Here is a 26,714-nt window from a genome sequence, read left to right as displayed (position 1 = left end):
AATGATACCCTCCTTGGAATTTGTGCTTAAAGTCTAAACTGGTTGCCTATCATGGTAGCTTGGGTCTTCTCTTTGTCCTCCCTATCTTCCATTTGAAGAGCAATGAATTGAGCAATTTGAGTAGTGAGATTATCTATAGTATCTTTGGTTTAATTATTGGCTAAGCCCATTTCATCCATCTTTGTCACAAGCTCACTATGCCTTACTAACACACCTTATGATTACAAACAATAGCATTCAAAGCATTATACTTTCTGTATTTATTAGGACTTGTCCTAGTGATCTTGAGGACTACTTTGCATATACCTCCTCCCCTTCTCTTTTTTGCCACACAAGCATGTGACCTACTCTCCTTCAAGACAAGTGCCTTGCCTATTTATAGGTTGCCATGGCCTCTTCTCTTTTACGGCACACAAGCATGTGACCTACTCCCCTTCTCTTTTATGGCACACAAGCATGTGACCTACTCTCCTTCAAGACAATGTGCCTTGCCTATTTATAGGTTGCCATGGCCTCTTCTCCACCATACACATCTCAACTTGCATACATCAATTTGCCATCACCATGGCAACCTCCCATATCAACTTGCTCATCATTTCCCTCTATACTAACTATACAATGATGTCCTTGGGCTCCAAAATCAAGCCAAAAACACATGTATAACCCAACCTATTCCAAATAGCAATCCCACCCCCACGGCATCACCTTATCATTATAAAAGAGATCACAAATGTTATATCAAATTTACTTAACATAGCAACTCACTTAAATTGTCATGTCACTAGGAGTTAAGGGCATGTTCTTATGGGCAAGAGTATCCCAAGATGAGATTTTGATAATACACATGAGAATATTAATTTTCAAAATTTCAAGAAAAGACAATGGCTAGTACTCCTACGCTTTGCTAGATTTGTAAGGTGTTTCTATGAGTTGTGAATTTAATTGTTTATCTTCAAAAAAATCCTCATGCATTATTGATGCATCATTTGCACTTGCACTAAGTTGTTCACATACATCTCAAACTAGAAATGCACATCTAGAGTTTCTTTGCTATCTATACTTCTCCATTATCTCCTCAGCATATTGATTAACAATACATTAACCTCATTAAGTCAATGTTACCAATCATTTCCTATCTCATGATTAGAAAGCCATTACACCCCATGCATCAACTTGCAAAATACATCAATGATAGCTACCAAGAAATGGAACCTATCAATAAGCCAAGGAAACGCTACAAGATTCAAAACGAGTAAACCAAAAGAGAGAATCAAATGTATATAAAAGGAAACACTATAAGATTCAAAATGTATGCAAGGATTCTACTAGAGAATTTCAAGGGATAGTAAACCAGAATGAGAGAATCAAATGTGTAAAAAGGGAAACAAGATGCAATGCACAACAAATCCATGCCCAAAAAGCACAAACAAAAGCACGTTAACCTAATAGATTGGTGACTACCATCTATACATGAAGGAACTATTATATGAAAAGAAAATCTAATTATTCCGGTTGTCTTGATTTGGCTTAAGTAGCGAAATCTAAGCGAAAGTTGTCCAAAACATCACATCGCCCAAAGTATATGGGATATCCTATAAGTAGTAAGCATTGAAGGGAATCAATATTCATATTCCTAGCGCTACTAGGAATATACGGTTTTCTTTGACAGCATTTTTTGGCAAGTTTTCTTGTTTATAGTGCGTGGTATATTGCATTACCATAGAAAGTAAAGGATTACATCATAGCGCAAGTTGATTGGATTTTAAAAGCTCTGACCAAGACTTGCAGTGAGGGACTAGTAGTAGCATGGCTGGCATTAGAGCATCCTGAAGTTAAGTTAAGCCTCGATCTTAGACCATCGGCCTCTCAGAAAGATCAGTTCCTGAAAACTTAACTTCAGATTACGAAGTCTCATGAAGTCACTGCCATGCTTCTTGTACTCGCTTACTCGGATTTTAGCCTGCTCCTAAATCAGCCCAGTCCTCCAAATGTCATCCAGATTCTTGATGTGATGAAGTAAGAACCATTGTTCCATCATCATTTCATTGCTGCAACCCTCATTACAAGCCACCAAGGGGAATAAGCAAAATCTTCACAAAAGCTTGGATCAATTATCTAGCTGGTTATTTTTTGCATTACCTCTGCCCATCTCGATGACCAAAAAGACCATTAAATCCTCCTTTCTGCCACAACATATTCTTTATACGAGGAGTGGACTCTCGCCAGCAGTCGTCTTTTGAAAGGAAAATGGTAATTTACAAGACTTCCTACAACAAATCCAAACGATTCATCGCTCTACAAGTGGCATTTCAGCAGCTAAGCTGCAACCCTCGGAAGAATACGATCATCGAACCTCACAGGATTAATGAGCTTGGCCCTGCTCCTCCTCTGTATGGGGATCCCATTGGCAGCTGCGCCTGGTCCATTATTCTGCAACAAAAAAGATTGATAAGTGGAAACAGAATCAATCAAAATGGTGAGCTACAAGGCATTCCATCTACAGGTTTGCAGCAAAAATCTTGTCAGTCCTTTTTGCACCCCAGTTGTAATGACACAGCCATCGATGCAGCATCAGATTGCAACCAGAGCCGGTCATGATCACAAATCAGTCAAGCAATGTCACTAAACAATCATGCGTTCTCTTAGATGAAGATAGAGAAATCCTTACCTGAAGACAAAGCTGATGCTTGAGATCACAGACAGGGTAGTCCGAGGGGCAGCATGACTCGTGATCGGAGCAGCAAACCGCAGACTGATAATCACAGCAGCCCCAAATCAAGCAGATGTCGAAAAGCTCCAGGGTGCAGCAACAGGTCTGACATGCAGGGCAGGTAAAGAGGAGGTCACATTTCTCCTCAGGAGCTGGGGGTGGGGTGGAAGGAGGGGGTGGGGGAGGAGAGACAGCAGGCGGGGGCGGGGGTGGTTCTCCTCCGGGCTGTGGGGATGGCATTGGGCCTGCACTCACATCATCGGGTGTTGGTGTTACTGACATCTTAATCGGATAAGATGGCTCACTGTTGATTCCACAGATCCCTTCCCTGTTTCCTGTGTTCCTGACCATATAAGTATAACCCTTAGCTCCCCAATCCATTCCCCATGAATTTCTGACAATCCAGTAATCTAATCCACCTGTGGATCCCCATCCCACAATCACCACAGCATGGTCTAAATCGTCTGGTTCTCCAGAGCATTGCCCATCAAAAACACCCTGTAAGCTCAAAGTTAGAATGCTCCTGGAGATCCTCACTCAGACTCATTAGTATGGACTAAATCTGATCATAAACACTGATACATAGCATGCTCAAGGGACCCTGGCAACTACAGAAATATGAGTATTTCTAGAAGCGGACATGCCATTACTGGTTTAGTAAGACGTTCCAATAATGTTCAGTAAGAAATCTTCACAAAGTAGCACGTCCAGCGTTACCCTTAGGGCTAATCATGAGTAATATATTATCGTTCAGACATTGACACATGGGATACTTCATTCATGGCTACAATGCTAAAATTTTAGGCAAAGCTACCCACATGAGGGATAAATCTCTAATAATGTCAATACAGTTGGCCCGGTTTCCCAAATGGTACATACCTCTGCATACAACTGAAAATCATAAGCTCCTGCATTAATGGCTACAATGACAGGCTGCTGAGCAACAGCGCATAAAAGGGCATCTTCATCATATGAGTTCACATCCGCATATCCATCTATTTCCACAGCCTTGTTATTCACCTGTAAGGCGTTCAAATTTCAGAAAGAAAGGCCTCACAGTTTTGCCAAAACTAGACAAGATAATGAAGATTAATGCACAGACCAGGCTATCCTCACAAGAGCCTGTCACACCATGGCTACTGATGTAGGGGTAATCTGCCTCACTGTCTACTCCATGGTTCACAATCCATTCCATTGCCAAGTCCATATCTCCACCATCACAGCCATAGTTGGTACCATCACAGCTCACAAGTTCCTGTTCTGAAAGGCTTAGAAGGTTTCCGCCTCTAATAGCATTGATTGACTCCACTGCTGAGATGGTAGCAAATGCCCAGCAGCTTCCTGCATTGGACAAAGAACTCTTCATTTGGCCGTTTGAGGAGTCATATTGAAGTGAGCGTAAAGATATTGTGCACTTAGGCTTTTGGCCATTCTCGGTCGTGATGAATCAAGTAGGAACCAAGACAAAACTTATTCGTTCAAGAATTTGTGCTACCAACAAGGAGATGTGCAAGTGACGTGAGGTTCAAAGGCGCAGAGCTCAGGATCCTTGCATGCGATGCTTGTGCCATGTGATCAAGGACTACTACATTTCAACTGGGTGTTCAAAAGCAATTCGGATTTCTACATACCCATTTTACCCACATTAAATGGGACATCCTGCACATAGGTTTCTATAATGCTCCTCCTGTGAGTTTCCTTGATCAAAACAGACAGAGACACTAAATGCATTGTGAGTAGGATAAGTGCCACACATTAACTGGAGCATCCTACACAAGTTCCTGAATCGGCCACTACTATGAGATTTATTGATGAAATCAAATACATTATGCACTGTACAATGAATGAGGGCCTCTAATACACTTAGATCAGCGAAAAATGTGTCTTATAAAAGACGAGGCAAATTAAGGAAAGGAGAACAAAAAGGTTGAATATATTGACAATGAGGGCAGATATGCTCTAAACGACATGTGATAATGGCAAATGTGAAGTAAATCAGACAAGGTATATCTATCTCAAAGCTACTTGTATGTGTGAGGTATAACATACCACAGCTGCCTTGGTCTTTAATGGGCAAGACCATGCCCTGCTCCCGCCAATCAAAAGATGAAGGGAGATGGCTGCTGCAGCTCTCCTCTGGTGCATCTCTTTGCTGGATCAAGGAGGATGCATTGAGCCTGAGGCCAAGGAACCTGGAGGCCTTGAACTCCTCAATGGTGAGATCCGCAAACCTGGTCAAGCCAAGCCTGTAGGAAGAAGGCCTCTGATTGTGGCTGTGGATGTGGTGCAGATTCCTCCTGAAGATCTCAAACCGGCGGTCCTTCTCGTGCGACGCGGAGGGCGGGTAATGCTTGCCATGCTTGAGGTTCCAATGGTCGAAGAGAGCCCGAAGTCTGGACTCGGATTGGAGGTCTAGAGGGGAATAGTCCAAAATGGAGGCGGTGGAGAAGGACACAAGAAGGATACAGCATGAACAGAGCAGACCCAACAGGAGGAGAGGCCGAGGGGACGCCATTGACGAATGAGGGAACACGTAATAACCAGGATGTGGCGATGCTGTGTACCGTATAAGAATCAAGAGTCTTCTGCCCTATTCATAATGCTTTTGGGGGCGAGGAGGCACCGCTATTGATTATCATCATCCTAGGTTAATGGGTGGCTGGCATTGCAATTAGCAACTGTTCCGCTGGGGCGGGGGCGGCGGGGGAAGAGAGAGAGAGAGAGAGAGAGAGAGGACTCGAGGACTCTCTCTCTCTGTTTAGGACGTGTTTCCCGCACGCGAATGTGCGCCACCATTTACTGTCGAGGGAGAGAGAGAGAGAGAGAGAGAGGACTCGAGGACTCTCTCTCCGCACGCGAATGTGCGCCACCATTTACTGTCGAGGGGGGGGCGGGGGGTTTGTCTTTGAGTTTCCCGTTACTTTTGCGCGCGTAACCTTTCTTTTAAACCGCAGTTCGTAAGTAATATTTGTGTGGTTGCTCACTAGGTAATATTTGTAAGGGCAGGTTCACACTAGGCGACTGAAGGAACTGTCGTCCTCTGCTTTTGCCCTAGGAGTTCATAAGGAGAAACGGCAACCACATTTCTAATTCACTACGGGTTTACATCAACCAGTAGGAAGTAGCTTCCTAGGCAAAACGTTTGGTTGGGAGGTAGAAATCTATATTTTGTGTTGAAAAGCGCTCTGAAGGTTTTATTCCAAGGGGGGGTGTCGTCTTTCTCACAATGGGCCCAGTAGGGCTACTTGATTCTATCACTGAATCATTTGTTGCCACAACAACTATGGCAGCCATTGTTTTTTCCTCCTAAGATATGCATTGAGTCTTTCCTTCTCCCGCCTTGTTCGAGCTTACTCCTAGCTTGTCGAGGAGCTTCCTAGGGCTTAGCTAAACCTTGAAGGACTACATATAGTAGGAGGATATTCCATAGACATATGGCTCCCTTAGCTTGCTCCCATATTAGGCCAAATTGGATAGGTGATGGTAGTGCACCCATGAAGGGAGCTAGCTTCCAATGGTGAAGATGCCATAAATTGATTTCAAATATGAGCTATTAAACCACATGGCTATGTTGCTTACCCTAAGATCTTTTGAGGTGACTAGGCACATGGGGCAACATAAATACTTAGTTGCAAAGAAAAGGTGCTTCACTTGATTTGCCTTTGAATATATGATTGAGGGGGCCATTGCAAAATTAGAAGAAGACTTGCATGTAGGGAAGGAGGATCCATGGGCTAAGTTTGTGTCAATACAGCACATCACTACATTACATTGCAAGGGAGTTGGTTTAGCAAGAAGGACTTAAGTGGGTCAAGGAAACTTTGGGCAAGTTAGCAATTTGAGCCAAAGGAAGGAAGCTTAGCCGTCATGAGCTAGAGATGCAATCTAAAGGAAGCAATTAGACATGTTGAACTAATTAGGGAAATTGAGAAATTAAGATTCTTTTGTAATAAGAGGCTAGTAATTGATTCACATCATGTTTTTGCTAACTTTATCAAAAGCCTAAAAGCTAAAAGGCTAGAGAAAGTTTGGTAATTTTGTAGAATGAGAATGGGGAATGGAAGTCTAAACAAGATACCCTAGCAAGGCAATGTAGGGAGGCTACTTAGATAACCATGTTATGGAGTCAATGCTTGAGATAATGAATAAGCTAATCTTTAATAATGATAATGCTTACTTGTTATATATAGTCATCTTATGCAAAAACTAAGCAAGCACTCATTAGTTTAGGGAAGAACAAGTCCCTGAGATTTAATGAAATCATACTTAAGATTGTGCAACATTTTTTGCCAAAATTGCAAGATCGGGTCACAAACATGATCAACATGTATTGGCAAACCAAGAAGCTACCAAATTCATGGAATAAAATGCATTTTGAGCCTAATTCCCAAGCAAAATCAATGTACAAAGATGCATAATTGGAGAACAACATCATTATTGGGTATTGTACATAAATTGTTAGCACATTTGACAATTTTGATTATTATGGTGACCTCAACAAAGGCTTCTAGAGAGGTTTTGGGTGGATAAGACACTAGATTACATTTTGGCCAAAGTTAAGAGAATGAAGTAGAAGTGTATGATGGTGCAAGATCATACTTATAAAACTTTAAATTTTCTAAAGAACTTATTTCATTAAAGGGACTAAATAGAAGAATCATGAGTGCTTTTGCTAGCATGGAAATTGATGCCTAGAATGATGATTTTGATGATATAGTGCAAGCTGTAGGCTAGAGTGGAGAAAAGGCTTGGATTAAGATTAAGAAAGAAAAGTAAAGAAGATAATCAAGAACCTAAGTAGGAATCAAATTCAAAAAAATAAAGAATAAAGACGAGCTTTGAATCAAAATCCAATGAGGACTCAAATGATTTAGAAGATAAGGACAATAGGAAGAAAAAGTAGATTAAGAAGAATAAAAGTAAGAAGGATGCAATATCATCTAAGGACAAAAAGAAAAGCAAAGCTATGTCCAAGAAATCTAAAACTAAAATAGAAAATAGGATTACAGAGAAATTAAGAGATTTGAGAGCAACCAGATAGAAAAGAAGAAAATGTTTTGACACATATGTCACAAGTATGGGCATAATACTACATGTCGTTATAATCCAAATGTTAGGGATAGTTGACCAACATGATGTATCCAAGAACGAGGCCAAGGGAGCCAATAAAAGTAAATTAGGTAATTCCTTATGGAAGACAACAAGGAGGGTTTCAAGGATCAAGGAGTCTTTTCCCTTGACAACCTTGAAATAGAATACATGAATAGCAAGATACACAAGGAGGACCATGCCATTATTGTGAGACTTAAGGTCATTACATTGGACCAAGTTCTAAGTTGTGGGTGAAGCATAAAGTGAAGAGGGGAATGCTGATAATATGAAGTTAGAATTATACAAGCTCAAATGTCCCACAACAACAATAAAATAATCTTGCCCTAGTTGCAACAATATTGGTGGAATTACCTTCAGAAGTAAATAATGATGAATTCAAGCATTGACCAAGTTGCCATTATAATTAACCTTGGAATAGATATTGGACTTGATTCTAGGATTTACAAATAAGTTGTTGACAAAACTTAAGGCACAATAGTAGAAAATATTTAATGAAATAGTTGGTAGAAAAAGGCATCAGAATGTCAGAGGCAATGGTGGTTGCAACTTAGCATGAGGTGGTGGATTACTAAGTTCCTACTATATAAGTTGAATATGTGGAGAAAGTTCTAAATGTTGGCATTCTGGGACGGGGGACTAGGAGTCAATATCATCCCAAAAAAGTTATAGTTGGCTAACCTAATAGTTGAGTTGTCATATCTCCTTTTCAAGTAAAGATTGCAAACCAAAAGAAACTACAACCATTGGAATTTTTGAAGAATCATAAGACTAAAGTAGAAGTATTATTAAAAAAAGTGGGCTTTATGGTCTTCGAGATGAATAAGATGGAAGGATCTTATTAAATATTGTTAGGAGGGCCTTGGTTCAAGTTGGCAAAGTTGAAGTAAGGTTGGGGAGCTTATGTAGTTACTTTTCCTTGTGGATCAAAGAAAATCCATTTGTATACACATAATAAGATTCTTTTAGATTAAAAAATGTAGATATGTGATTGCTCAAACAATTATTTTGAGGAAGTAGAGGAGGAGGAGGAGGAGGAGGAGGAGCTGTTCGTAAAGACTAATCTTACAATTGTTTCTAACTTTGAGATAAATGTGGAAGGCATAATAGTGTAAAGTCATGGCATTTGATCATTAGGAGAATCATATTTGTAGGATGTAGAAATTTAGAAATGCATGTTTAAGAAGTAGAAATATGAAGTATAGAAGTCTATTGAATAACAAAAGATTTTGGGATTATAGATCCTTGTTGGAGATTTCAACAATGTAGGAAATCAAGAGGTGTAAGAAAAGACAAATCAATTTATGAATTCAAACAAGCAAGATTGTATGAAAGAACCCAATAATAAAACTATTCTCATATGGATGTAGAGCACCATGAGCCCCTTGAGTGTTTGCTGGCGGGGCGATGTGCCACGGGGGGCCATATGCACCCCTTGTAACCCTTTGGTTGGGGGGCTAGGGGGCTCCCCTCGAAACCATCTGCCTAAAAGGGGGTGGGTCGACTTCCCTTGCCCACCCCCCACAACCTTCAATAAAAAATCCTTTTTTGGGGGCCCCCGTTACATATGCTTTAAATTATTAAAAAAAACATTATCGGAACGGGCCCTATTTGAAGCCCCCCCCCACATTAGGATAAAGAAAAAATAACAATTATTTGCATGTGGATGGGGATTGCCACATGCCTCCCAAGCATAGGTGATCACAAGGGGCCATAGGCACTCCCTACAAGCCAATAAGGCACTCATAGGGGGTTACAAGCACCTTCCACAAGCCAATTAAAAAGATTTTTTGGTGTGGATTTGGGGGCACAAGCCTTTGGTTGTGGGGGCTCAAATCCAAGGGCCCTTATTTTCAATATCATACTTGTATAAATGTTGAGAGTTTGATTTGGAAAAATTGAACTTTAAAAAAAACATATGTTATAAATTATTTAAACACACTAGTTTTTCATATAACTAATCTTATCCTAATTAACTACAAATCATAATTTTAAATAAAATCCTACTCTTCTCTTAAAATAATCATTTATCAACTTAATTAAATTTCTTAAATTTAAAAATCTATTTAAAGATTAAAATTTTAAATTAAAAAAGTAAAAATTCATAGTGAGAGGGGTACCCTCTAGTGGCGCCCCCCTTGCTCCCTACCTCCCTACCCTAAGAGTGCTATCACCTACCACATGGGCACCCATGGCCCTCCAATGGGACCCCGTAGTCACTTGCGGGGCCCCGTGGCCACCACATGGCCTCGTAGCCATTGTGGGGAATCCCCTCGCACCTACATACTTAAGAAATGGCATGGTAGGGTGTGAGTAGCATGAGCTCTCTCTCTCTCTCTCTCTCTCTCTCTCTCTCTCTCTCTCTCTCTCTCTCTCTCTCTCTCTCTCTCTCTCTCTCTTTGTGCATTGAAGAAAAATGACATGTTCATTGTGGGAGACTGCTTTAACAACATAGTGGAAAAAAAAAAGAAGTGCTTATTTCTCTTTTTTTCCATGCAAGTCGATTCCTGGGCAAGGTGGACCTGCAAAAAAAATGTTCTATCTTTAAGATGTCCACCAAGGGTCCTAGCTCAAGGGTTGATTTGGTAAATTGAATATGTTTCTTTGAAGGGAGGGATCTTTGCAAAGCTTGGGTGCACTTTGACTTTACCCACAGGATTGAAGGATGGGCTACAATGTCATGCTCCATGTTTGACCCAAGGTAATTCATTTTGAGATTCATGAGGTATATTCCATGCCTCTTTTCCTTATGCAAGTGTCACTTCAATTTAAAGGGCCTAATGGTGATTGCCATATGCGACACAAAGGAGGAAGATGAAAATACCCAAATCCTTTTTGGGGGAATGCTTGAATAATGCCATGAGAGACAATGGTCACCTATCAATAGACTTTGTTGGCTTCATGGTAGAAGAAGCATGGGCCAATTGGGTTATGATCAAGAAAGTGTTCAACGGGGAGCCTAACAATGTGCTGGAAGAGAAAGAGAGTGATTGTGCTTGTTTCATTTTGGGAGAAATGTCTATTGAAACATTCCAAAAGGCTAATCCCTCCTATCCTAACACATGAGCACCTTGCATTGTGCAAAAAATGGTGGATATCTCAAATATATGAGAAAGCAAAAAAAAATACATAACATATAAGGCAATGGTGGCATTCATATAAACTAGCAAATGAGAACATCAAAGTTTTGGAACAATGGATAAAGTGGTGGGAGAATATAATTAACAGCTAGATCAATCACACACATGTATGTTTTCCTCTTGCTTTTTCGAGATTCATAAAATGTTATCTAATAGACTTCTAAAATATTAGTGACTCAATTGCATGTACATCTCACCCCTTGGGAGCATGCTAAAATCCCCAACACTAACTTGTTTTTGAGAGTGTATATGCAAGTTGGCTAATGGTTGGAGAGGATGGGAAAGAGTGCATGTGAGAAGTGAGCTCTTTGAGCGAGCTTTTCTAGGCATCTCCATTTCTTGTTCCATATAGTCCACTTATTCCTCCTCTTCTCATGGGCATATTTCAAGCACCACTATTGCCCCCCTCACTGCCACCACCATTGCCGCAATCACTAGCACCTCCACTGCTTTCACCACCACCATCCCCACCCATGTTTCTCTCCCTATGTTAAGTACCTCAAGTACATCTCTCTCTCTCTCTCTCTCTCCCCCATATCCCACCAATTATTCTCTCTCTATTTTCCCTCCCCATCTCTCTCTCTCTCTCTCTCTCTCTCTCTCTCTCTCTCTCTCTCTCTCTCTCTCTCTCTCTCACACAATTAGCAACTTCTCGCTTTCTCCCTCTCTCTCTCTCAAATATCAACTTCTCTCTTTCTCTCCCTCTTTCACATACACACACACTCTCTCTCAGTTAGAAACTTCTCGATTTCTCCCTCTCTTACACTCGCCCTCTCTCTCGCTTGCTCTCTCTATCTCTCTCCTTATGTCACTTACAAAGACACACACACACACTCCCTCCCTCCCTCCCTCCCTCCCTCCCTCCCTCCCTCCCTCTCTCTCTCTCTCTCTCTCTCTCTCTCTCTCTCTCTCTCTCTCTCTCTCTCTCTCTCTCTCTCTCTCTCTCTCTCTCTCTCTCTCTCTCTCTCTCTCTCAAATAGCAACTTCTCTCTTTCTCCCCCTCTTACACATGAATACTCACACACACACACACACACACACACACACACTCTCTCTCTCTCTCTCTCTCTCTCTCTCTCTCTCTCTCTCTCTCTCTCTTAATTAGCAACTTCTCTCTCTCCCCCTCTTAATTTTGCAAGGGTCAAGGGTTTGCATGAGGTCCATTGTCTTAGACACTTTTAGTTGTTAATATTAGGATGAAAAGAATATCACATTGTTACTTCCACATGCATAAATATATATTCATGTACCTCTCACTTTTATATGCATGATTTGCTATTACATCCTGATATATCACTTCCATTGTACACACATAAGTGAAACTACATCACAGATGTTTTTACTCCTTTCAATTGAGCATTATTGTGTGGACTTACTCTACAAGAGGATACAATATCAAACAATTTGTTACACAATAATAGATATCTATTGTTTTTTACATTGTTTGAGTAGTTAATTTCGGGACAACAATATTACCTCATCGTTACTCAATCCATTGTGCATACATACATTCACATGTGTGCATATATCTACACTCCACCCTTCCCTAGATATTTTGCACGTGCTTTATTTACACATCTTATAGTACTGCAATTGAGTGAATGCCTATATACAATCTCCTTCACTTGCACATTCCTCTCTCTTTCTCCTCTTCTCTCTCACCCTCATTCATTGCTCTTGTAAATCAACAAAATCAAACAATTCAAAAATATATATTCATCATGCACATCAAATATCAATTGAGTTCCATCTCTAGAGGGTGGAATGGGTGATCCCTAACAAAGTCTAGGACTGAATCATGGAAGCACGCTAGCTCGCTCAAGAAGGGAAGCATGTGCTCCAAGAGGATTGTGTCCATGGGGTTCCCCTCAAATAGAAGCGGGCATATAAAGGTGTTGCGTGGGTTCCTTTGTATCTTGTCCATGCTATCATCCACAAATAGTGTCGTTGTTGGGCTGAAGTGCAGCTAATCAATGCCATCAAAATTTTTCAAGAAAAGGGGCTTTGTGTAACTCCTTTTGGAAGAAGTGGTTGTGGGAGTTGCTTTGCACTTGCCTTGTCCATATTGAAATACAAAGGTTGGTGCTTGCTTTTACGAGTTCACACATTCACTTCTAACTAGTTGGAGTAGCTCACTTAAGTTGTCTTCCTTCATTGAGCGCCAAATGGCAACGTCAAACAATGTGGATATTTCCTTTAAAAACTTTGAGAGCTCTGGCCACAAAATCACCCAGTACTTGTCTAGTTCTAGGGGCTTTATTAGTAACGATCCCTTTTGCTTTGGCCACCTATGTAGAAGCACCCCATTCACATCGAACATAATTAATTTTCAAGTTGTGCGACATGCACACGTGGAAAGGTGAGCACCCATGTATTGGTGTGACAAAAAAGAGCATTACATTACAATCAAATATTATACAAGTTTATGTCTTCCATCTTCGACAAAGTGATACAAACATGTAATTTGTTTATTGAAATTTAGAGCTATTGATGCAAGGTCACCACATCCCGCATTGCAATCTAAAATGGTGTTCGCTTCTTTTGTGTATGTTTGCAAAAGAACGAGCTCCAAAAAGCCATGCCACGTTGCATGCCACCTACAATATGTGGTATTCATATAAGGGATTAGGAATCTACTAAATGTCTAAAACATCTCTACGTAGTTTAACAACATTGGATCTCATACTAACCTCTCATTGGGGATTATGATGTATCTTGCACCCACTCATTCACAGTAATGTCGTCTTTTGTGAACTCTGAAGGGATAATTCCATTGTAAGCGACATCTAAACACATGTACACTAGAATATATATCACATGCACATGCATTTAAAGCATGAAATACAAATTCATTGAGGAGCTAGCAAGTGTGATATGTAAACAAGATCCAAGATGACCATATCATGACTTTAAAACTCTCACCTCTCTACCTCCTATGACGCAAACATGTGACTCGCAATGAACAACCTATGCCATGTGTTGTAAGAAGCTGAGAATAAGGAATTAGTTTAAATAATATTGATATTATGCCATGTCACACTGACATTGGTATAAAATGAGAGGATATGAAATTTTACATATATCTTTTTGACACATTAATACAATTACAGACTTTCTCTCCCTTCTTGCTCACAGCTTCTATGGCTTCCCCATCTTTCCTGTCTTTCTCTCTCCTCGTCACTCTTATTCTCTCTCTTCCTGCAGTCTTTCTCTCTCTTCTGCAGTCTTCTCTCTCCTCTTTCTCTCTCCCTAGTTCTCTCTCTGACAAGTGGTATCAGAGCTTGAGTCTTTGATCCATTATTTTCTTCCATTTTCAGTCCCATTTTCCTATTTCAAAATCAATTTCAGACAAAAATGGTACAAGACAGTGACTAGTGGAGTGCTGCAGGACATCTACAGTTAGTAAGAGACTACATCTAGAGATATCCAAGGTCAGATATGGCGGATAAAGGCTTAAATGGCTGGATGTCATCAAATTTCATGCAAAAATGGAGGTACACAGGTATAGACATGGCAGGCAGCATTGGAGTGACTGATGGACATTTTCAAGAAGAAAACATGCAGCATTGAAGGCCGATGGACATTTCCAAGAAGCAAGACAGGTACAGCACTGAAAGACCATGGAGAAAACAACCTTTCTTGGAAATTTCACCATGACCAAGTTGGAGACTCATAGGACTTAGAGGGAACTTTGATTACAACTACTTTTCAAGGAAAGCTTCTTCTTGATTCGTATTATCCCTTTTCCTCTCTCTCAGTGGAAGGCTCACAATCTTGCCCCAACCTCTTATGTTCCCTGTACGCAGCCATTGTTGTCCTGGCTCTTCCTCTTCCCTTCATCTGATGATCTCCTGCTATCATCTTGAAGGTACCTTTGCCCCGATGATCCATAGCGATGATCGCTGTAGGTGGCTATATACTTAGGCTCATTGTACGGTGGCTGCCTTTCACGCTTAAGTCTGGAGTCTGCCAACAGTCCAATGGAACAATCCAGACGCTCATCCAGGTAAAGGCCATAGGCACGCACAAATGCAGAGAAGTCCCAGCCACTGGTGTGTGACTCGTCCCTGAAATCAAACATGGTAAGCACCGACATACCTCTGCTTGCAAAAAGCTTGAGCTCATATTCGAACAATGGATCCCCATCCTACGAGTGAGCATTAGAGCTTTGAGCGCCACGATCCAGTTGCGCATCTTGCTCAGGTGCCTGCCAAGGCCTATGACACAAGCGGTCACGTAGGCTCTCGAGCAATAGGTGAGGGCAAGGATCTCCTGCACATACTATGGCAGAAAACTGACGATTAAGCTCTGGAATATCATCCAGGAACCTGGAAAGATATTGTCGATCAAGCTAGCCGCCTAATGGAGAGTTCCGTTCACTACAGACCACAAACGGGAAGATGCTCGCGGGAAGATGCTCGTCTCAAGAGGCTGCTTAGGCATGCTTACTCGATACTGGACACCTTGAAGTGGCAACTACCTGGCTCTCCGGCCGATGTGTTGTTGGCCGCAACACCAGTGCTCACGAGGTCTGCAGTCCAGCTTCCGTAGTCTTCTTTCTGTGATATTCAAATGATGCATAACTCTATTCAAATGAGCCACTTCCATGCTCACATCTGTTGAGCTTGGAACCTTCGAGGCCTGTGTGCTTGGTATTCCTGATCATAGATTCCATCACTTGCAGTATCATCCACACTTGAGAGTCATTTGCAGAATTGATCAGACAATAGCCTGCCGCACATGCTCCAGGGCTTCTCCCATTCCTACCACGATAGCTCTGAATTGCAAGGGATTTCAAAGGAGGAGGAAAGCTTCGCCAGAGAGGATAATCGTGAGGAGCTATTGATTCCTTCCTCTACAATAGCCTGGTTTGGATCACATATAGGCAGATTTTATGGGCCACATACAAGTAGATTTTGTGAGGCTTCATCGTGGCTTTTCAGAGGACTCAGTATGGGCTTTGATTTCAGTAAGGGCCATTGCTTCTGATGCACGAGCTGCTTCAGACTCTTTTAAAGCTGCTTGTAGTCTACTCAATGCAATGCTGGTGGCAGCCTTAAATTGCTCAGATTCAAGTCTTGCTCTCCGCACTGATTCTCTGGATGCTTCTACAGCATCCTTGGCTTGATCTGCCTCTGCTGCTAATTGTTTTATGGATGTTGGCAGGGTTTCCTTGGCCTCTCTAGCTGCTATCTCACCTAATTGGGCTGATATCAACAGCTCTCTAGCTTTGCATAGCTCCTCCTGTAAGGAGGCTAGAGTTGTACATGCCATCTGTTCTTTTGAATGCATACTCTCAAGTTCCAGTTGAGTTCTTTCCAACTCTGTTTTGGCTGCCTGTATTTCTGAAGAAAGAGAAGACTCATTTTCTGCAGCATTTGTCTGCTTAACTTTCAACTCATCTAGCTCTTCCAACACTTTGCTAAGAGCTGTAACAGAGACCAACTCAGTAGACCTGACATGGTCCTTAGAAGAGGAAACATTCGACAACTTCTTGAAGGTGAAGGTCCAGATGGCGTCCCCCTCATCCATGTATGATACCTTAATGAAACCAGAACCCCCACACAAATTCTTGGCATGATCTTGGCCAATCTCAAGAGCATTGCCGAGAAGAACCTTCAAACTAATGTGGCTGATTGTGTGATCGGAATACCAGTATTCTTCATGAGATTCAGAGGAGGGCCGTCTTGGATATTGCAGTTATTGCAGGTCTTTGCTCGTTGCAATTATAATGATGTCTGTATAGCTTGACTACACTTCAGATCACTGAACCTGTAGAACCTATAGAATTCTGATCAACATGTTTTAGCTCTCTTGTGGAAACAACAAGTGTTGAGCCAATCACCATCTGACCCAGGCATCTAAAGGCATTAGGAGTCTCATCAACAACTCAGAAATGGTCAAAGAATGGGAGATGTAACACGCTTTACATCGATAAAATGAAGAGATGTATTTCTTATACTTTGTGCACCTGGAGCAGTTGATGTCATAAGGACAATTATACTGAGTTTTTCAAGCATTACAAATCATTTACCCCAGATGTTGGAAGCAACTTGGATATTTCAGAAGAGCTAAGTGGACTCTCTGATATTTACTTTCAAATTTGGAAAAACATTGAGTCTTGGCTGTTGCTACAGCTGTTGCAGGGACAATGGCTCCTGAGATCCAGTAACTTCGTCAGTTACATACACTACACATGCTATCCTTGCATTGTGAGTCCAAACCTCAGCAGCAACAACATTGCACTTGAGGCTTGTGAGAATAGCAGAGATATCTGACAACAGTCCTGGTCGATCAATGCCAGTCAACTTTATGGATGTGTGTTCAACAATTGATTGAACACCCACAGTATGTCCCAAACATGTTCTTACCTCTGAACTTGCAACAGTTCTTTTTGCTCCCAAAGCTTGTTGCATATACTCAATTAAACTTTCATCTGTAAGTTTGTGTCCAAGTTGATCTGTAACATGGAAAACATCCATGAACCAACCACCATCTGAGGATATATAGGCTTTGGGGATGCAATCTTGTAATGCCATATTCATGGAATGCTCTCTCCTACTCATTTGAGTGTATTGGTATTGGGTATTGACTCAAGTTGGATAAGAAGTACTCAAAACACTTGGAACATGGCCAAAACAGGGTGCAGTCCTAACAGGGACAGATTTGGGAAAGTTGCTACATAAATTAATAGCATCATTCTAACGACAAAGGAACAACTGGAATTGATACTAGACATCATAAGCTTCGAGTGGAGCCATCAAACGTCTCATTTGGACACATATTTCTCGAGCTAGAGCCTATTTAGTACCGGCAGTTCACTGTGGACAGTTCTGGAAATTCTCAAACAGAGAGGGGTATTGCTACTCCTAAATTCAAACTAGGATTTCTACTTGATACTAGACATCCTAACCTTCGAGTCAAGCTATCATACACCTTATTTGGACTTATATTTTTCAAGGAACAACATATCTCTTCAACTTGACTGCAATGGCAGCTGAGATCAATAGCTCCAGCTCTAGTGAACAAGGTTGGCTTCAAACACAAGCTAGAATTGACAAACTTGGAGTTTTGACTGATCAATGTATTGCTCTTATGAAGGCGGCTATGGAAAAAACAGCAAGACTTGAATCAAATGCTTATGCTTATGGCCAACATGTATATGCTGATGAGTATCATTCCATTGAGCCTTGGCAGCAAAATGGGTATTATGGTCAACATGCTTATGCTTATGAGCATCCATCTCTTCAACAAAATAGTTATGATTATACTTGTGAAGCTCTCTTGGTTGACCAGCCCAGTTCTTATGGATGTGACAGAAATGGTTATGCTTATCAGTACACCTCTAGCTTTGATCAACAGCAAGCAAGTGATTATGACCAATGCTGTGGGATCAATGATCAAAGGCAGCATGCTTATGTATGTGAGCAGCAAACATCAGTGGAAGCAAATGCATATGCTCAACTAAACTGTCCCTCTGATACGCAGCAGGGCTATTATCACCATATGCAGTATGGACAGCATGAGCATTATGGTGATGAGCATGGATAGCCATCTGTTGTACATGATGAGCATGGACAACCATCTGTTGTACATGAGCAGCAAGATGACTATGATCAACATGTCAAAACTATTATAGAGCTGACCAATGGTGATGAGCAGGTGTGTGAATTGCTATCTAAGGCTAAACGCGTTAGACCCTTTACTAGTGATACGATACGGAAACTGCATGCTGCGGGCTTATGCTATCGATGTGCTAAGCCACTATCTTGTAATCACCAAGCCACATGCAGGGCAAAGATTGCCAAAATATTCTTGGTATTTGAATATTATAATGCAAAGGATGGAGAAGATCTTGTTGAAGACCATTTTGGTATGAGTCCACAACAAGAAGCTCAGTTCAAGAAGGCAGATCATGGACAGCATGTGGATTTGGATGATCATCATGCAATGGTGACTTCAGCCTCATATGCTTTAGTTATACAGAGCATGGTGATGCCTGAGAGGCTTATGGAAAAGTTAGTGAGTACCATCATGATGATCATGCTTCCAGCTGTATTTGACTTCGATCTTATGAAAGTTGATCTAATGCATGGCAACGATACAACTTTCCCTTTTGATCCGGGTGGCTATAGGCTGATTTTGAACCTCTGTATAGATTAGTACTACTATTGAATATTAGGTAATCTTTTCTTTTACCACTTGTAATGCTGTACAGAGTAGTACTCTGCAGCCCCCTACTTGGCTATACCAATAAGTCCGATATTTGTTTTTGAGGACAAAAACTTCATTTTGAGTGGGGATGGATTGTAAGAAGCTGAGAATAAGGAATTAGTGTAAATAATATTGATATTATGCCATGTCACACTGACATTGGTATAAAAGGAGAGGATATGTAATTTTACATATATCTTTTTGACACATTAATACAATTACAGACTTTCTCTCCCTTCTTGCTCACAGCTTCTATGGCTTCCCCATCTTTCATGTCTTTCTCTCTCTAAATCTAGTCTTTCTCTCTCCTCGTCACTCTTCTTCTCTCTCTTCTGCAGTCTTCTCTCTCCCTAGTTCTCTCTCTGACATGTGTAAGGCCCAACACTTTTGCCCCTGACTCCATCCGTCAGCATCCATTAATAATTATTGGTATTAATTAATTATTTAATTTTAATGGATAATATTATTTATTTTAATACTAATATATTAATGATTACTAATTATTTCTTAGTATTAATAAATTAATCAATAGTAATAAATAATATTATTTCAATTTATTTATTAATATTATGTATTTAATTACCAATATAGCCAATATATTTTAATTAATAATATTAATACTCATGAATTATTTATTTAATTAGTAAATAATTATTTAATAAACTAAATAATTTAGTTATAATTAATTATTAATTAACTTAGAGTTAATTGATAATTAATTAAATAACTAAGTAGTAAATACCAAACTAATCAACTAATTGATAACTAATTAAGCAAGTAAATAACTAATAAATAATTAACTAAATAACTAGCTAATAGTTACTAAACTAATTAACCAACAAAGTACTAAATTAGCAACTAATTAATTAATTCATTAATTATTTAATAATAATAAATAATAAATAGTAATAATTAATTATTTCATTTAAATTGTTAATATTATTTATTTTTCAATATAAGTATATTAAATATTATTTAATTTACTTTTTAATGATATTTATTTTAATTTAATTGTTAATATTATGTATTTAGTTACCAATATAACTAATGCACTTTAATTGTTAGTATACTAGTGCCCATTTATTTTTCAATATTCGATTTTATTATTTTATAGTTATTAATAATATTAAACATTTAACTACTACTAATTAACTAGTTATTAATAATTAATGAATAACTAGTTAATTATTCATTTAAGTGTTAGTAATTAGTTAATTAACTATGGAGAGGGGATTTTCAAGAGAATTTCCCTTAGTAAGGGGACCTCTCTCTCTCTCTCTCTCTCTCTCTCTCTCTCTCTCCCCTTGTCTTACCAATGTTGTTGTCGTTGCCCGTGGTGGTCGCCCACGCCACCACTGCTGTCTCTCTCTCTTTCTCTCTCAAAAGAGGTTTGTGTTTTTTTTTTTGGGCAAATTATTTAACAATTTATTAAATACATGTATTATTTAGTTAATTAGTAGATAATTAAATATTATTTAGTAATATTACTTATTTCATTGAGTAATATTAACTCATTAATAAATTGGCTAATTAAAAGTAAAAATATTTAGTAATTAAAAGTAAACTTATTAACTTATATTCAAAATAAAAATATATAAAATTGATTAATTAAAAGTAGTTATTTTAATTAGTTAATTAGTAATACTTTTTACTTTATTGAGTAATATTAACTTCTTAATCAATTAACTTAATAAAATTAAAATTATTAAGTAATTAAATCATTAACTTGTTAAGAAACTTATTAATTAATATTGAAATTAATTATTATATGCAAAATCAATAAATACTTAGTTAGTCATTATTAATTAGTTTACTAAATTAATCAATTTACTAGTTAATTAGGTTATCAAACTAATTTATCAAATTAATCAAGTAATTAGTTATTTATTTAATTGATCATATATTTGGTTAATTAATGAAATATTAATGTAATTAGTTAATTAATAGTAATTTAATCCTTAAATAGTTAAATACTTAGTGAATAAATATGTAAAAACCAATAAATATTTAATTAATAATTATTAATTAGTAGTTAGCTATATTATTAGTTAATTAGTAATTAGTATTATTAATTACTCAATTGATTAATATTAAAATAAATTAATATATGTATAAGTTGAATAACTTTTAATTAGATGGTATTAGTTAGTTTATTAATTAGTTAATTAGTATATCAATTAAATAATATCAATTAGATTATTAATTCATCAGTTAATTAATGTTAGTTAGCTTGTTCATTAGTTAATGCATATCAACTAGTTTATTTATTAATAGTTATTATATATCAATACTAATAGTTCATGAATATTAATTATTTTATTATGATTAATTAATTCCCTAGTATCACTTACTTTAAATTGATAGTATTTTATTTGGCTAATTAATTAGTGTTTTGATGAGATTATTAATTACACTTACTTTACTATAATTAGTATTAATTAATACTAATAGTAATAATAATAATAATAATAGTTAATAAATAATAATTAGTGTGTATTAATATATATTAGTAAGTATATTGATTAACATGTTAATATAGTAATCAATTAGTATGAAGTGATCCCTTGGTATATTAATATTAATTAATATATCAATACTAATTACTTTATATAAATTAATATATCAGCATAGTAATATTAATTAATCAGTTAATATGATAGTATATTAATATGTTATTTATATGGGATTTTTTTAAAAGGGAACGAAGAGAGAGTGCAAGTGCATTGTGGATTAGGATCATTTTGCAATGTCGGTGCCTACATCTATGTTAGTTATTTGGGTTTAGGATCTAGGGTATGCGAGAGAGAGTGTGTATGGGGGGCCAGGATGGTTGAAGAGAGAGAGTGCATATGGACTGGGATTATTCTATCACCGCCAAAGAAGGGGTCAATAACGCCCCTATATTTGGTGAAGAAAAATATGTCAAACACCCCTCACCCGACCCCCCCTCTCATGGCTCTCTCTTCATATGGCACATATCTCTTAGTCCCTCTCTCTCTCTCCCTCTCTTTCTCTATCTATCTATCTAACATGCATTTAATGCCACACTATCTCAAAGTGGTTATATAAGGCCACACACCCCCTATGACACAGTGCCCACTCCTCCCCACTCCTCCCCTCCCGCTCCCCCCCAAGTTGTGGAATATTTACTTAATCTCGCAAGTACATATACCTCTCTCCCTCTCTCTTGCCCCCTCCCCCCTCTCTCTCTCTCTCTCTCTCCCCTCCCCTTCCTTACTTTATCTATCACCCCCTCTCTCCATGGCTCCCTCTTTCTACCCTCAACCCTCTCTCTCTCTCTCTCTCTCTCTCTCTCTCTCTCTCTCTCTCTCTCTCTCTCTGTGTGTGTGCGGCACCCACATCCACTCACATACACATACTCTCTCTATCTCCCTCTTTTTCTCTCTCCCTCCCACACAAATCCATATATCCTCTCTCTCATATCTAACACCCGCAGCCACACACACACACACACACACACACACACACACTCTCTCTCTCTCTCTCTCTCTCTCATGCACACACACTTTATATATCTCACACTTGCACGCACGCACACGCACACGCACACACACATGCTCTCTATCTCCCTCCCTCTCTCTCTCTCTCTCTCTCTCTCTCTCTCTCTCTCTCTCTCTCTCTCTCTCTCTCTCTCTCTCTCTCTCTCTCTCTCATATATGACATACACACCCACACTAAGTCTTTCAATGTCACCCATACCTGACATGCGCATTCGTACATGTGTAGATAGTTTTGGAAATGGATCCAACATCAACTGCTACACCAAACACTAAGGTTTGCACATATATATCCTCTCTCTCTACCAAACCTATTATGCACTACATAAGTAGTCGATTTCAAATGTTGAAGAAGAAAGACATTGCAATGGCAATGGCTATCATGTTCTTGCTATCACCCATGCGAATAGCCAAATACAAAGCACGCCGATGACAAAGAATAGTTGCAAGCTGCCATTAATCGACACTCTTGATAATCTATCAGAAATATCCTTGACAACTTTGATAAAAGCTGTCTTTGGAATGACATGTGCAACTCTCTAGGCCTTCCTTATCTCACTAAAACACTTTTGCATATAGTAAAACCTAGATATTCTCTTTCTCCTTGGCTTGGAAGGCTCACTTTCTTGAGTAGAAGAGGGTCTAAACTGATATGTTAGCTAATCAAGTGCTTTAGGGGAGATTGGAATCTTGGCAGTTGTAAGAGAGGACTATTTAACAAGATCATAGGGTTGGTCATTAACCACACGGACCTTGCCTTGGGCAAGAGGAAAAGACATAGTCTCTACACTTGATTGCTTCGATTGCATGGTAGGAGATTGGGAAAAACCAGGGGTAGGAGGGGTCTCAGGAGGGACAACAATTGGGAACCTTTGATAACCTTGCCTCTTGTTCACTATCATTGCTCTCTATATCAACTTTCCTTGATATCTGATTTGTCCTTGCCATGACTACCTGATAGAATATGACAAGAAGAGTAATAAAAAAACTATTCACTGGAGGTATTGTTGATACGATGTGCAAAGGATAAGTTTACACGACGCGAGAGTAGTGAAGCCAAATCTTTGCGGGATCCTACTTGCACTGTATCATGGAGCAATTAATACGGCGCGAGCATGGTAAAGCATAATCTCGGTATGATCCTTTTAGCTTCGTATCGTGGATGAGCTGGTATGGTGCGAAAGTGGCAAAGTGCAATCTCCATAGGGGTCCTCTCCTCGCTCTGTATCATGGAGGAGCAAATAGGCACATGCAAAGCACAACCCCCCTATTCGTGTCATTTTATAATGTCTTATTTTTTGTGAGATCTTACACCTATCCAAATTTTTTTAAAAGAATTCTATTGATATTTTAGGCTCTAAAAAAAGTAAAAATTTTTAAAGGAAATTTTGAGCTCATTTGCTATTTTAAAACTAATTTCAAGCCAAAAAGACCTAAAAATAATTAAAAACACAAAAAATCACCAAAAAATAGGATTTCATGATATATCATGAATAGGGGATATAACCTAATCCCCTATTTGTGCCATATCATGATAACATATTTTTTGGTGATTTTTTTGATCCAACTCTTCTATTCATGCCATATCATGATAGCCTATTTTTTGGTCAATGACATAAAAATGAGCAAAAAAGCACAAAAATACAAAAAAATAGGCCATCATGATATTTGGTCATTTTTAGGTATTTTTACTTAAAAATAGTTTTAAAATAGCAAATAAGCTTTAAAAATTCTTAAAATTTTCTAATTTTCTTTAGAGCTTGATACTTTTATGAATTATTTTTTTTGATAGGTGTAAGGTCTTACTAAAAATTAAGATCATAATATTATCATGGAGTCACATGTGATCATTATCGTAAAGCTTAAAACATTTTAAGCTATTTTTTTCTTTTTTTTTCTACTTATCATTACATAATTTGGATCTAAAAGAGACAATCTTTTTGAATAGATATTGCATTAGTATATATTTGCTATAGAAATTCTATCTTCTTTAGAAGCTTTAAAAATATATATGAGATATTGAATATTTATATATTTTTAATAATTTATTTGTTAATCATTCTATCAATTCACTAAAATATCTTTAAATTTTTAGAGAGCATATCTTTTTGAAGAGTTATGGAATATAGTTTATCTTTAGTAAATAGTATATTCTATCCTTTTGAGCTATAGAAAAAGATTGAAGAGATATTGAATAATTATATTTATTATCATGGGTTTCATGTAAAATTTTTACAACTAATGACTTATTTATTCAATTCCATTGATTTATCAAAAGTTTATATTGTTATATAAATGACTCCACTAATAATTTATTTATCTAACTCCATTGACTTATTAAAAGTTTATGTTATTTCATGTAGATGACTTTGTATTATATCATATAATACTCTTCAAACTATTTAAAAAAAAGGATCATGAATGCTATAGAGTAAAGGAGATCTATAATCACAAGGGGTCATTTTTTTGTGAAACGTGAGATATATTACATTTGAAGAAAGATATACAAGGATAAGGCATCAATAACATAGTGATGCTTTAAATTATAAAATTAGTCTATATTAGAATTAGAGTTTGAGAGAAAGAAATAGAGCCAAGTCCTTTCTATTTCTTCCTACAAATCAAGGGAAGAGATCTTAAGAGATTTGCCAGTATATGATAGCATGAGTAGTATCATCACATGACATCAAGCCACCATTTAGGTATTGAAATCTGATAGTGCTATTAAGAATCACAATCGAGGATATTGAAATCCGATAGTGCTATTAAGAATCACAGTTAAGGGTATAATGATAAAAAGACTTCCAAGAGCTAATATCAAGTAAAAAGTTATATCCTTCATATTCTTCGAAGCATCCTACACACATGAAATCTTCTTAGTCCTAAAGTTGATACGATACACAATATCACTAATACTTTTATCTATTACTAGGTTAATTTTTTAATATTTTAATAGACTAAAAATTGAATAGTAAACGTTTTTAATCTATTACTAGGTAAATGTTTTTGTCTCCTAGAAATTAAAGTACTTTATTTCTTCTAATTATAACATATTATCATTGTCTTATCTATTAGTGCTTACTAAAAAGTTGATATTACAACATTGTATAATGAAGATATTCTATTTTCAAGTGCCAAGATCAAGGTGAAAATTTTCACTTTTTATTCTATTAGCTTGAGGTTCATCCTTAGCATATCTACCCCTACCAATTTGTATCAACACCATGAGACTCTTTTAATCATTTTCTTATGAATCAAATTGAAGAGATGGAAGAAAATTCTTGGATTTGGTTGAAACAAAATCTTACAAAATAGATGTCTTAGGGGACGAAGTGAAGATGCAGCTTGGATGTCCCAACCTAGTTGGGTATGTTGAAAATAGACAAGTTGATCGTTTCAAGTCCATGGAAGACCATATCTCTATAGCTCAATTGGCAAGTAAGTAGTGTCGGTCCTTTATGTAGAGACTCTTTTGATTGTTGATCACCTTCTCAAGATTTAGTGAAAGAAGATGAAGGGAGACCAATGCAGACTGCTGGTAAGAACCGGATGTGAGTTGAGAAATTTTACAATAGAGTAAAATCTGCTTTAAGAACTAAGAAACAAAGAGAAGAGGAGAGAACAATGGTTCAAATGAATGTAGATGAAAAAAGAAGCTTGATTTTGGTGGGAAACGTGATAGTAGAATATTTAGAGCATGCATATTCTTGGCTTAAAATTCACAAGGTGTATGGCTGTGGGAGAGAGAAAGAAATGCATAGAAGAAAAGTTTGTGCATACAACAGCCTGAATTGGCTCCACAATGTGTATTTATTTACAAACGGTCACCTTGAAACTCACTCAAAAGGTACCATGCACTAATTAGAAAAGGCTATATTTAAAGTAGAAAAAGAAGGATCAAAATTTTCTCTTTCACTCGAAAAATAATGCCATAAAAGTGCCATAATGTCCGGAAAGGTTAATGATACGTGGTACAAGTTCTGAGGTGAAAACGATATAGTTACCATACGTGTGGAGTAAATT

The 26,714-nt window shown here is 38.0% G+C and overlaps 1 protein-coding gene across 2 annotated transcripts; it reads right to left on the bottom strand.

Annotated features, from left to right (window-relative positions):
- Positions 1-1,527: 1,527 nt before the first annotated feature.
- Positions 1,528-5,568, bottom strand: LOC148018307 (cysteine proteinase mucunain-like). 2 transcript variants are annotated; one of them, XR_015687755.1, is made up of 7 exons: positions 4,760-5,568; positions 3,813-4,051; positions 3,590-3,730; positions 2,669-3,208; positions 2,354-2,430; positions 2,140-2,267; positions 1,528-2,048 (listed from the first exon to the last, which is right to left on the bottom strand). XR_015687755.1 is itself a non-coding variant. In XM_087662137.1 (6 exons), the coding sequence occupies exons 1-6, from the start codon at positions 5,223-5,225 to the stop codon at positions 2,201-2,203; spliced, it is 1,530 nt and encodes a 509-aa protein (XP_087518263.1). In that variant the 5' UTR covers positions 5,226-5,568; the 3' UTR covers positions 1,529-2,200. The 2 variants fall into 2 exon arrangements, 1 of the variants encoding a protein (XP_087518263.1); XM_087662137.1 differs by having other exon boundaries at positions 1,529-2,267.
- Between the last annotated feature and the right edge of the window lie 21,146 nt (positions 5,569-26,714).

This window comes from Lygodium microphyllum, chromosome 21 (genome assembly GCF_053477565.2).
Source record: "Lygodium microphyllum isolate KBCC chromosome 21, Lygodium_microphyllum_v1.1.10, whole genome shotgun sequence".
In the NCBI taxonomy this organism is placed as follows: domain Eukaryota; kingdom Viridiplantae; phylum Streptophyta; class Polypodiopsida; order Schizaeales; family Lygodiaceae; genus Lygodium; species Lygodium microphyllum.
Note: the sequence above shows the minus strand (reverse complement) of the source record. Positions and strands in the feature narration are given on the sequence as shown.